Source organism: Sceloporus occidentalis, unplaced genomic scaffold (genome assembly GCF_023333645.1).
Source record: "Sceloporus occidentalis isolate IW3139 unplaced genomic scaffold, rSceOcc1.0.p SCAF_7, whole genome shotgun sequence".
Lineage (NCBI taxonomy): Eukaryota > Metazoa > Chordata > Lepidosauria > Squamata > Phrynosomatidae > Sceloporus > Sceloporus occidentalis.
The window spans coordinates 6,583,863-6,596,566 of record NW_028316987.1 but is presented as its reverse complement, the minus strand read 5'-3'; the positions used below and the strand labels follow the sequence as shown (position 1 = coordinate 6,596,566).

General features: G+C 42.7%; 1 protein-coding gene across 2 annotated transcripts in view; it reads left to right on the top strand.

Annotated features, from left to right (window-relative positions):
* GPR179 (G protein-coupled receptor 179) overlaps positions 1-12,704 on the top strand; it is a 47,255-nt gene that overhangs the window by 13,416 nt on the left and 21,135 nt on the right. The window contains exons 3-5 of one of the 2 annotated variants that reach the window (XM_089531781.1): positions 10,528-10,657; positions 11,592-11,803; positions 12,154-12,222. In XM_089531781.1, coding sequence (XP_089387907.1) covers positions 10,528-10,657; positions 11,592-11,803; positions 12,154-12,222 — 411 coding nt within the window. The remainder of the gene's footprint in view (positions 1-10,527; positions 10,658-11,591; positions 11,804-12,153; positions 12,223-12,704) is intronic. The other variant, XM_089531782.1, reaches the window with a different exon arrangement.

Sequence of the window (12,704 nt, the reverse complement as noted above, 5' to 3'; positions counted from 1 at the left end):
TGTTTATGCATGTGTTTTATTAGGAGTGCTGGGCACAGTCTAATGAGCAACCCTGGATCGGGCAATCACTTTCAGCCCTATGGGTAGTTATGGTCACTACTATAAACCTGATGGTATATGATAGAAACCATCTTGGAAGGTCTCCCAGACACATAAACCAGCAGGTCTAAGGAAAAGAGGATGGTGTGATATTTCATAACTTTGAGAAATCCAGGTAAACTCAGATCTTCAGCAATATTTGCATTTGCAGTCTACCATTGATGGGAGAGGGAAACATTTTAAAAAAATTATTCAGGACTTACACATGATAATTTGGTACTCAAGACAAAAACAAAAAGCAAAGGTCTAAAACTCTAGGTCAAACATTGCTTCCCCACAGGTTTGTTTGGTTTCAAGTTGTTTCTGACTTATGGTGACCCTAAGGTGAACCTATCACAGATTTTCTTGGTAAGATTTGTTCAGAGGGAGTTTGCCGTTGCTTTCCTTTGCCTCTGAGACAGTATGAGTTGTTGAAGATCTCCCAGTCGTTTCCACAGCGGAGAGGGGATTCGAGCCATGTGCTCCTGAATCCTAGTCCAATGCTCAAACCACTGCACCATGCACCCACTAGACTCTCTGAAATCAATGGGGACATTATTTGTGACTAAAAAATCCCAGCCATTTCAATAGGTCTGCTCTAGCTAGGACTAATGCTATATGGAGATGATTATCTCTACTCCTATCCCATTCATAATCCAGTTAGAAGTTCCTGCACAAATCTCACTGAATAAACGGAGACTGTGCAAAAGCACTATTGTGACACTGAGAGAAGAATGATATTCCAAAGTTTAAGGAAAATCAGGATTTTCCTTGGAGCTATGTTTATTTTGAGAGCCAGTGTGGCATAGTGGTTTGAGTGTTGAACTGCGACTCTGGAGACCACAGTTCAATTCCCATCTCAGCCATGAAACCCATTGGGTGACCTAGGGCAAGTCACACTCTCTCAGCCTCAGAGGATGGCAATGGCAAACCCCCTCTTAAGGAACTTGCCAAGAAAACCCCGATAGCTTCGCCTCAGGGTCGCCATGAGTCGGAAATGACTTAAAGGCACCCAGCAACAAATGTTTATTTTATGGAAACATACAATGATACCAGCTATAGTTTCCATTAAGCCTAAATACCCTAAAGGCACCACATCACAACTGATTTTGGAAACTTAGCAGGGTCAGCTCTGGTTAGTACTGTACTTGGATAGGAGACCACCAATGAATAGCCAATGCTGTAGGATCCATTTCAGAGGAAGGAACTGGTATATTCAGAACTGAATATTCAGGACATCTTATGAAATTAATGGGGTTCAATGTAAGTCGATAGGTGACCCAAAGGAACATAAATGCACACATATATTATTTTCTTAGTTTTCACTGTTTGTCTAGTGTGTCTGTTCTGAATGGCAGCCGCTTTTCAAGGTCTTAGTCCACAATCGTTTACACCTTTGTTATTGTTGTTTTCAGTAGACTGAACCTATAAATAACTCCACACAAAGCACTTGCACTACCACTGAGCTTGCCTCACGACCTTCAAAACATATGAGCAATTGGGGAGAGGGCAATCTTCAGAGACGGATGGTGTGATCAGGATTTTGGGTAATCAGGGAGCAAGTCTTCACTCCCTTGGATAGCTCCTGACTTCATATTGTACATTAAGCACATAATCCAGCTCTTCACGTTGCAGAATCTGGGCTGCTGTGATGCGGAACGGTTATTTATCTTTTAACACAGACAACCTTGTACATCTAATGCATCCACAAAGCAACAAGCCAAATAAATACATGAAAGGATAGCTGTCAAGAAATAGCAGGGGTACATTTTAGAGTCAGGTTTTTGTTTTTCTATATCAAGATTGTACCAGTTTGGTTTACATGAGCAAAAAGCAAAACCTCATATAACTGTAGCCAAGGATTGGGTTTTACACAGTGTTAGGTTAAAAGATCTTGGAAGCATCGCTATCAAGCCATTTGAGCAAATCATTAGCAAGCATTCAAAGATAATGTCCTCTATGCCAAACCTAGGCTATAGGCCACATTAGTATTAAAAATGATGTGTAATACATATCATAAAATGCAATGAAGAGGCATATTCAGAGGTGTAGCTATAGGGAGAGGGGATGAGGGCATTGCCACCCAATAAGAACTCTGCCCTCCAATTATATTTTTCTAGAACCCCCAAATTTTGAGCATAGCTCTGAGATATTAAAACCATTCACAACTCAAACTCTGTGTTGGCATTGCCTTGGTAACTTTTCTTTCGATGCTTACAAGGTATGTGTAAGTGCTCAACTAACATTTCAAGGTACTGCTGTGATAGAAATTTGGGAACTAATGGAAAATTTCATAATAATTAAATTAATTTGTTTTATTTATATACTGCTATTCCAAAGATCATAGCGGTGAACAGCAAGTAAGCTAATTTGCCCCCAACAGTCTGGGTACTCATTTTAGCGACCTCGGAAGGATGCAAGCCTGAGTCGAGCTTGGGCCCTTTTTCTGGTCTTGAACTCACAACCTTGTGGTTTCGAGTGAATGGCTGCAGTACAGGCATTTAACCACTGCGCCACCAGGGCTTCATGGGAGGGGGAGGCAGAATTCTTATTGGAGAAGAACAATGCCATAATTTTGCCCCCTTCCATAGCTACACCTGTGGGCATGTTTATACAATCAGGGAAGCTGGCAAGGGAAGAGAAGTTACTGCTAGTGTTATGTAGGCAGCCAGATTCAGCAACTCATCATTAGGAAGAACTTCCTAATGAAACATGCTCCATTGGAGTGTGGTGGAGTCTCCTTCTTTGGAGGTTTTTAAACAGAGTCTTGATGGCCATCAGTCAGGAGTGCTTTGATTGTGTATTCCTGCATGGCAGGGGATTGGACTGGATGGCCCTTGTGGTCTCTTCCAACTCTATGATTCTATAAACACCCCACCTGGACGGCTCCTGAGCTCCATTTCTAGATTCCAGTGGTGTTGCACTGCTCTTTCATCTGGAAATGCCAAAATTACTTATCCAAGTGTCCTAGAATTTTCACCACGGTATACCAAGCTTCTGCCAGCCAGTCATAGGGTCTGCCTATTCCCATTTATTTCAATAAGCTGTGTATAGAAGAACCCTGCTAGATATAGACTGAGAAGACATCTAGTTCCGATTACATTAGCTGCTGGCCAGATATGTTGAGGAAACCCTTCTCTAGGCTGGAGTGATACGCTCACCCAACACAGAGGTTCTATTTAGAGATCATAGTTGTTGGTTGGAAAGATCTATAACAAAATGGTGCCATGTGGAGTGTGTATGCCATTCCATTTACTCTCCCTCCCAATTTTCATGTGCCCTCTCCATGGTCAGTCAGTATTGTGTAGCTCCCTAAATCAGTCTGCTAAGGTAACCAATGGCTCTTCCCTTTGGCAGATCCATTTATAACCGCATCATAACACAGTGAGTTCTCATTTGAATACTTCGTCTTTTGATTGAACAAGGCCGTTTCTGTTTTAAATTAAAAAGAAAACACAATCTAGCATTGTTAATTAACAGCTCACATCTATCTTTGGCCCTTATTTCCGTTCCATCCTCTTTTCCTCATGCTGGGTAAATGCCAGCGACACATGCTGATCATTATGTGTGTGTGTAATTAAATCATTTCTTTTGAACCATGGGAGCCCTTTAAATATCCTCTTCCCCAGGCGCTTTTGACTTTGCAGGCTGTGAGGGGCCTGGATTGCATTCCAGCTGTTCAACCTGCCTGTCCTAACTGCATCTGGTGTAGCTTCCTTCACCCCACACAAATGCCTCTATTCCTGGTCTGTTTTCACCTCCTTTTCTTACATTTTTGTGCTGCTGCATCTGCCCAAAGCAGGCTTTGATTATCTGTTTTCCTCACACCATTTCAAATTAGGGCAAATATTTCAGTATAGACTGGGTGGTTTACAGTCTGACCTCATGAATGGAAGGGGATTGTGGAATCTAAAAGACATTCTGTAAACTAGTGTGACTAGACCTCATTGTGCATGCTCTGATACTTCCAGTGTACAAGGGAGCAATGTTGTTTTCAGACATTGCCCAAGGATATCCCCAGCTGAGAGCAGCGTGATGTAGTGGTTTGAGTGTTGGACTATGACTCTGAAAAGCAGAGTTTGAAACCTCACTTGGGCATGGAAACCTACTGGGTGACCTTTGGCAAGTCACACTCTCTCAGCCTCAAAGGGTAGCAATGGCAATCCCCCTCTGATGAAACTTGCTGAGAAAACCCCATGATAGGTTCACCTTAGGGTCACCATAAGTCACAAACAACTTGAAGGCACACAACAAGAACACCTCCCCGGATATTTTTAGTCCCCTGCAAAGCTTTCTAATGTGCCAAGGGGGTTTCTGGTAAGAAAACCCCATCACTGTAGCAGAGACTTCAGAGAATTCAAGGCTGGGGTAAACACAGCCAGAATGAGTCTCATCTTGTGTGCTACCTCCTGAAATGAGCCTGGAACATGTTAAAAGATAATAGTATCATTCTAAGACCATTCTAGCACTCCTTCCATCCTACATGGAAGCCAGGGCTCCTGCCCCATTCCAATTTTAAAGGCCTAATCAAGCCTTGCCTAAACCATTATAATCCACTTCTCACCTGTACCTCCACCTTGATTTGTGCCTTAAAGACCTGCATCCTATCCCAAAGTTCAGTATAGAAGTCACTATGTCTCCTCTGCACATTTGTGCTTTTCCTTCACCACCGAGGAAACACAACCATTACTTCTACATCTGAGTTTAGGAGGGAAAGCTTCCAGTTCATAACAAACATCAGTGACTTTGACCCACTCTAGAACATATCTTGCATTAGAAAATAAATACTGTGGACAAAGCATCTCTGTATGAATTTATTTCTTCTGTCCACAACTCTAAAACTGTTTTAAATTCCTGTTTGGTAATGAGAGACAGCATTGTGTAGTGGTTTGAGTGTTAGATTACGGATTTGGAGAGCAGAGTTCAAATTCCTACTCAGCCATAAAAAGCTGAAAACCCACTGTGTGACCTTGGGCAAGTGACAGTCTCTCAACCTCAGAAGATGGCCATGGCAAATCTCCTCTGATGAAACTTGCTAAGAAAACTCTGTGTTAGGTTTGCCTTAGAGTTGCCATAATGTGAAAACAACTCAAAGGCAAATGATACACACTGGCCTTCACAAGAGTCTTCCTATTTTGGATGCTATCCTATTTCCCAGAAAGATTTTAAATCTAGTTTCTTCCTACTGTGCTAGTTTTGCACTTTCCATGAATCCCACTTTATGGTGGCATCTTTTAAATATGTTATCCCCCTCCATCCACAGTCTAAAATGGTAAATTGTCTCACAATGTTTGAAAACAGCTTTTAAAAAACATTACAACTCCTGAATTCAAACTACTTTGAAACATTAGTGCATTTTCACTTTACGTTATTACACTCTTGCTGTGGTTAGCCCATCTCCTTCACCTAGCCTGCCTCCTGCCTTTACTGTGCCTTGAAATGTGAAATTTAATTTAGACATTATCAGCAAAAATACTACACCAGGTGTACAGATGGAATCGCCTGCTGACTCTGTGTATAGTACAGCCTTGTACTTTCTCTCTTTTGGCCTCTCTGCCCCACTTCTGCATCAGCATCTGCTCTCCGGGTGTGGGGTTTGGGGGTTTCTAGGTCTGCTGGCATTAAAAGTCCTACGAGACTCACCAATGGGTGCACATGGTCACTTTAGCTTTTTTGGCACTGGCTGCTCCCTGAGGGATTAGTGCATTCTGCAGCATTAGTGATCCATTTAGGTTTTACGAAAAGGGGATTTGTCCATCCAGCATTTGGCTATTATGATGTGTAATATTTAACCACTGGTGTCCAGAAAGAATGGGGGGAGCGAACATGAGGAGGCTAGTGAGGAACTGCAAAAAGTACACAAGGATAAGAATCAAGACACTTGGGTTTAACTTAATCTGACAAGAGGTTAAGAGGTGGCTGGCTTGGTGCTATGGGAAGGAGTATCTGGATTGTAATCTTTTAATATTTTTACAAAAAGAGGGCAAAGAGGTGTGAGGTATTGTTATCACTACCAGGCTTGTCCTCCGTCCTTATCTTATATTAAGCCTCAGATCCAGTATCTATTTGAAATGTCCAGGGCAAAGTACAGTAGTTCCCCCTTATCCATAGAGGAAATGGTCCAGTGCACTCCTGAAACCATGGATAGTATCAACCCTTATACAGATTCAGTCTCCCTTATTCAAAATGCTTGGGAGCAGAAGTCTTTGGGATTTTGGATTTTGGAATATTTCCATATACATAATCAGCTATCTTGGAGATGGGACCCAAGTATAAGCATGAAATTCATGTATGCTTCATATTCACCTTATACACATAGCCTGAAGCCAATTTTATACAATATTTTAAAAATAATTTTGTGCATGAAACAAAATTTGTGTGCACTGTACCAGTAGAAAGCAAAGGTGTTACTACCCCAGCTACCCATACGGACAATCTTGGAGTATTTTGGATTTTGGAATTCTGGATAAGGGGTACTTAACCTGTACCAGTCATGTTTTCAGACCGTAGTTGACTACAGGTAACTGAAACCACAGAGAACAAAGGATAAGGGTGGACTGTCGTATTTATAGACAGGTCCCAGGGGTTGACATTGGACAGTTATCTAGTGGCATTGTTTGGAGGTGTGTATGTGAGGAGTATGGACTGCACTGGGTGGCACCCCAGAAAAGGGGTGACACCCAGTCGCCCCCACACCTTGATACTATCACCTCATTCTCCTTAGGAGAATGGTATAATCAGGAGAACGAGGCAGCAGCACCAAAGGAGACAAGAGCCCCCTCACCTCGCTGTCATTGCCTTGATGGGAGGTGCGGCAGCAAGTTAGCATGTCCAGCCCCCCTCCCTTCCATGTGCTGCTCTATACATGAGTAGAATGGTGCAAGGCAGGGAGGGAGCATGCCCAGTCCCCTGCCACATGCTGTTCCACTCATGATTATAGTGGCGGATGGCATTGAGGTAGGTGCCCAGATTTATTAGAAGATAGCCATTTTGAAGCTGTTTAAAACGATGGAGACATAATGTAATTCTAATCTGGCAATACAATATCATATTGTTGCTGTTCCCCCAGGGACCTCACAGAGCAACTCATACAGGGACCTAGACATTCACTCTCCAATCCAATCGCTATGCATGCTGAAGTCTCTGTTGGTTTAATAATAGGCTTGCTATGATGCACTAAGATAGTTTTCAGGGAAATTGTGATTATAGATTAATAACCTAACAGACACCATGGGAGAATCCAAGACACTTAAACCCTGTATAAACCCAATATGCCTCCATTCTGACTCAAAGGTGCCTGATGATAAAATTCACAGCCCTAAACAGCTTTTGCTCTTGATACTTCAAGGAGCATTTACCTTTTTTATACCAACCCAAACATTATATACCAAAGGGTGCCCTCCTCTGTGTCCCTAAGAAGCAATGTCATCAGGTTGCCTTCAGGGCCTGGTTCTGAGTTTCCAGTTCTCATGTGTTATGTCCAGATAGGAGACTACAAATGCCCTAGTTTTGATGAACTCTAAGATTCTCTAGCTTTGGTGAGCACAGATCCAACCAAGAGGAAAGGGCTATGGGCACCAGCTCAGCTCAGCTAGTAGAGCAGCAGCTTGCTACAATTTGGAAGGTTTGATTTGTTGTTGTGGCTTGCAAAGCTACTTGGGGGAAGGGTGTTTTATGTACAGTTGCTCCTCCACATTTGTGGCTTTGACTTTTGAGGATTTGATTATTCATGGATTAGTTTAAAGTTTTCTCTAGGAATCTCTAGATCTTCCAGCATGACTCTTCTGGAAATTTATTATAGAGTTGCTAGAGATTCCTAGATGAAACATTTCTCTAAGCATTTGTAAATCCTGCAATGCGATTCTGTGGTCAACTTCTGGCAGATGTTGATCATAGAGTTGCACTGGGAGACCTAGAGATTCCTAGATAAGTGTTCTCTCAGGTTAAAAAAAAGTGTTTTTTCATTTGTGTTTTTTCCACTTTCATGTAGTGAATGTGGAGGGCCTATTGCCATAATGACGAACCTATGGCACAAATGCCACAGGTGGCACACAATGCCATTTCGCCTGGCATGGGCCAGGGAGAAGGACAGTTGGAAGCCAGAAAATGGCACTGGGGAGGAGCCACAGTAGTGCATCTCTGGCTCCTCCTCCCAGACTTCTCCTGGCCTTCGTCTGCCTCTCTAAGACAGCTGGAGGCCATGAAAAGGGCAGGTGGGAGGATCAGCCGGCGCACACCAGTTGTTCCTCCCCACAGATTGTTCCTGACCCCCAGCACTCCTCCTCCTCTCCACAGAGTCCCTCCGGTGGGACAGCTGAGGGTCAAGAAAGGTCCGGGAGGAGGATGATCAGGCGCATGCCCACTCCTCCTTCTCCTCCCCACGGACCCTTCCTGATCACCAGCTGTCTCTAGAGGGACAATTGGGGGTCAGGAAAGGTTTGGGAGGAGGAGGACTGGGCATGTGCCCACTCCTTCTCCTCCCGACAGACCTGTCCCAACAGAGAGAGCTGGAGGCTGGGAGAAGGGCAGAAGGAAGAGAACATTTGGCACACACCTGTTGCTGCCCCTCCCGGACCTTCCCTGGCTTTTAGCTGTTTCTCAGAGACAGCTGGAAGCCATGGAAAGGGTGGGGGGGGGGAGTAGTCCCGCTCCAGAAGCCCAACTCCCAGAGGGCAGGAGCCTCGCCCCCGGCACGTGGCCCCAAAAAGGTTCATCATCACTGGCCTATTGTATGTTCTTCATTTACTTTCTGTTTCCTTCCCAGTCATTGTAGATGCAGGGGTAATGCTCCACTATACTCTGCATCCACTTTCTGGCTCAAAGCAAGTAGACTACATTGAATGTTCCTCATCCTATCCCTAATTCCTTAATAACCCCCTTCACCTTGATATAGGAACGGCCCTCTTAGCTACGCTTTCCATCCTAACTTCCAAACATAAATAATAATAATAATAATAATAATAATAATAATAACTATTATTATTATTATTGTTATTATTATTAGCCCGCCTCTCCCTATGGAGCGGCGGGAATACATGTTCTCTCTGTATGTATGTGTTTGAAAGAAAAGCTGTGAGCAACTATTGTTGGTAAAACACTTAACTACATCACTGAGGGCTGTCCTAAAGTCTTAGGTTTTGGCCCTCAAACCTCAGGACCTGGGACAATACTGAACTGGCAACATTAAATATTCTGTCAGGAGTGGGAATCATGTAGCGCTCCAGATGTTGCTACGTTACAGGTCCTAGCATTGGCCAGGCTTACAAGGGCTGTTGGATCTGCAATCTAACAGCATCTGGAGGACTCAACCTTAGATGATGTGGAGACATCTGCTGTGGTGCTTCTGTAGAGAAATGTCCTCCTTTGGAGGTCCAGCTGGGGCTGATGTTGACTTAATTTTGGCATTAAGTTAACACCTTTTTATTACAAATCACTGTCTGGATAGACAGTTAGATGCATCTGAAGGAGTAGCACTTTATCACACGGGGGGAAATTGGGGGTTTTAAAAGGCAATTTCCGGGGATAGTCGCACAATCGCAGCAAAGATTTCCACACACATCTAGCTTAGAGAGGACTTATCCCGAGAAGAACCAGGAATGCTCCAGCAACAAATCATTCACGGGATTTCTTCTCTAATCGTGATGTTGTGTGAAAATCTTCAACGCGATTGCACAACTGTCCCCAGAAAATGTCTGTTGAATTCCTTTATACCCCTTTTTAGCTAAAATACAGCTGTCTCTGAATATGACGAGGCTGTGAAGTTCTGTCCCAGTGAGCATGGTTTCAAATTTGTTTTGAATCAGTTTAAATTTGAAGTCAAAGGCTTTCATGGCCTGCATCCATAGTTTTTTGTGGGGTTTTTTGGGCTATGTGGCCATGTTCTAGAAGAGTTTCTTCCTGACGTTTCGCCAACATCTGTGGCTGGCATCTTCATTCTCTGAAGATGCCAGCCACAGATGCTGGCGCAGCGTCAGGAAGAAACTCTTCCAGAACATGGCCACATAGCCCGAAAAACCCACCAAAAAATATCAGTTTAAATTGTTCCTAAACTTTTAAAATTGTGAAATTGAGGTTTTATCTTGTTTAAATTGTTCTGCCGTCTGTGTCTTCAGAGCTTCTGATATAGTGCAGCATATAAATATTTAAATAAATAAATTGTGGGGAGACTGGGAATTGTCCTTTCAGATACAACTGGCTTTTTAGTCCAACTTCACATAGCATATTAAATTCCCATAGCACTTGAGGATGGGTAAAAATATCTGAGAATCCTGGTGTAAGTCTGCATGTGAACAAGTAATAAAAGGTAACTGGAAAGAATATTTGATGAGCCTGACAAACGATTTGGTTAGCTTAATGTGGGCTTTCACAGTGGCCCCTATAAACAGTAACCAATCACATTATTAAGAGGAACGGGGAGACAAACTTACAAATGTGCATTTCTCCTTTTAGTGTGTCCTACAGGAAAACCAAGGCTTTGTCCTTGGAAAATACATTTGTATCTGCAAACCAGGTTTCTATGGTACCAGCAGAGCTGCATCTTCCTCCTCTTCACCTGCCTCCACCAATAAGGACCCATCTGGTAGGTACTAGCATCCCATTGCTGATTTGTACAACTTTCACAGCCTGAGATTGAATCTATTTCTCTGTTTGCTTTTGCCTGAGTCTACTGGGAAGGACAACTTTTCGCCCCCTCCACTTTTCTGCTCACTGAGTTATTGACAGCAAACAACTTTTGCACTTTAAACTCAGTTTGCAGTGAAGTAAGCTGAGGACAAAGGCAGAAAATGGGATGAGAAGACAGAAACTGGGACACTGAAAAGGCTGCTGAAAAAATATGACAACAGAAGATTAATAGGAAATGCCAACTTGGACAGTTGCAGAGTATATTGTTGTTCCTCAGCCCTGATCAGCCTGAAAGAGCTGACAGACAGGCTTTCAGGGACCATTTAATTTGACATATTGTATACACTAATATGCGGTGACTTGCAGGAATTAGAGTATGTGATAAATGCAGGCAGTTTCTGAAGCTTGTTGAGCATAGACAAATAAGTATTTTAGTATACCCTTTACCATGGACATAGGTAGTGGACTTAACTAGCCAATAAATGGGCCAGAAGTCTTGAAACATTCTACTACTTGTGGAGTGACTTTACATTATTATCTCTGTCCACTAAATATTGCTTTCACTTGCAAACTATAGCTCTGACCTTGACTAGGCCAAAACAGAGATTTACAGGTACAGAAAATAATGAAGCCTGACTTAACAGGCTGCAGAAGAAACTAGAGGCTTCTTGAACTGATTGAAATTCAGTGGGTGGGTTGTATTTTTTGTTTGTTTTGTTTGTTTGTTTGTTTGTTTTTTTGGGGCAGGATGTGTGTTTGACAAGGTCCTTCTACCTTAAAATTTTTGTAAAAACTTCTCAGGACATAGGTGAATCTGAGAAGGTAACCAGCCATGGGAACCGTGGATATAGATGTGCTATTTTAACATACTGCTTTTGCAAACTAAACAGGGGGACGTGCTTCCCAGTATGGAACAATGGATTCTGGGAACTTGTTGGAGTGCCGCCCCTGTCAGGAGGGATGTACCACCTGCACAGATGGCACACCTTGTCTAATCCAAGAAGACTGGTCCTTGCGGGCTGCAGTCCTGGCTTTCCAGGCTTTCTGCATGTTGGCAGTTTTTTTCAGTATGCTGATCTCCTACCACTTCAGGAAGAGCAAGGTAAGAGCAGTGCTAAGCAATAGTAAAACTAGGTGGATTTGGAAAAGGACAGGGACCTGCATGGATATTCCCAAGTTTAACACCCTCTAGATATGTTGTCTACCACTCCCATAATTCACAGTTGCCATAGTCAATGATATGACGTGTACTATAGTACACCAGGGCATGAGGGTGTCAGTTTGGGGAAAGCCAAATTGGAGTGTATGTTTCTTGGACCCCAAATGTGTCACCACCAACCCACTTCCCTTTTTTTCCCTACCTGACTTGAATATCTGCACCACCTCCAATGCTACCATTCCTTTGTTGTGTTGCGTTGCACCAGCATTTCACATTCATCTCTGTTTTCCTAGAGGATTCGGGCTTCAGGAGTTCTTCTTCTGGAGACGATACTCTTTGGCTCACTCCTGCTCTACTTCCCTGTGAGTATTTGGATTGGACCCAAACGGGTTGATTTCAGAGCAAATGTTATTTGCATCAAATCAGTGGCCAGTGCAATTTTAACATAGCTTATACCGACAAATATGACTAACATAAGATAGAACATACTATTAATACTAAAACCATTGTACATCAGAAGTACATCCTTGATTCTAAAACAGATATAAATTATACAACCAAAGGGTTTTGCCAAACCAAGTAAACCAAGTAAGTAAAAGTCAGGACTTGATTGTGGCTCATATTTTAATATCAATGGCCAAAAATAAATAAATAAATCAGTTTTACCCCAGAATCAGAGTGCTGAAAGAAAGAAAAAAATCACAGAGTAATCAGCTGAGTGCCCTGAGTGAGATACAAATGAAAGTGGAATTAATTCTACACAAGAGTTTCTATACAAGGAACAAAATAACAAAACATGGGCCACAATTTCAGTATTTCCATCTCTACATACACATACCTGATT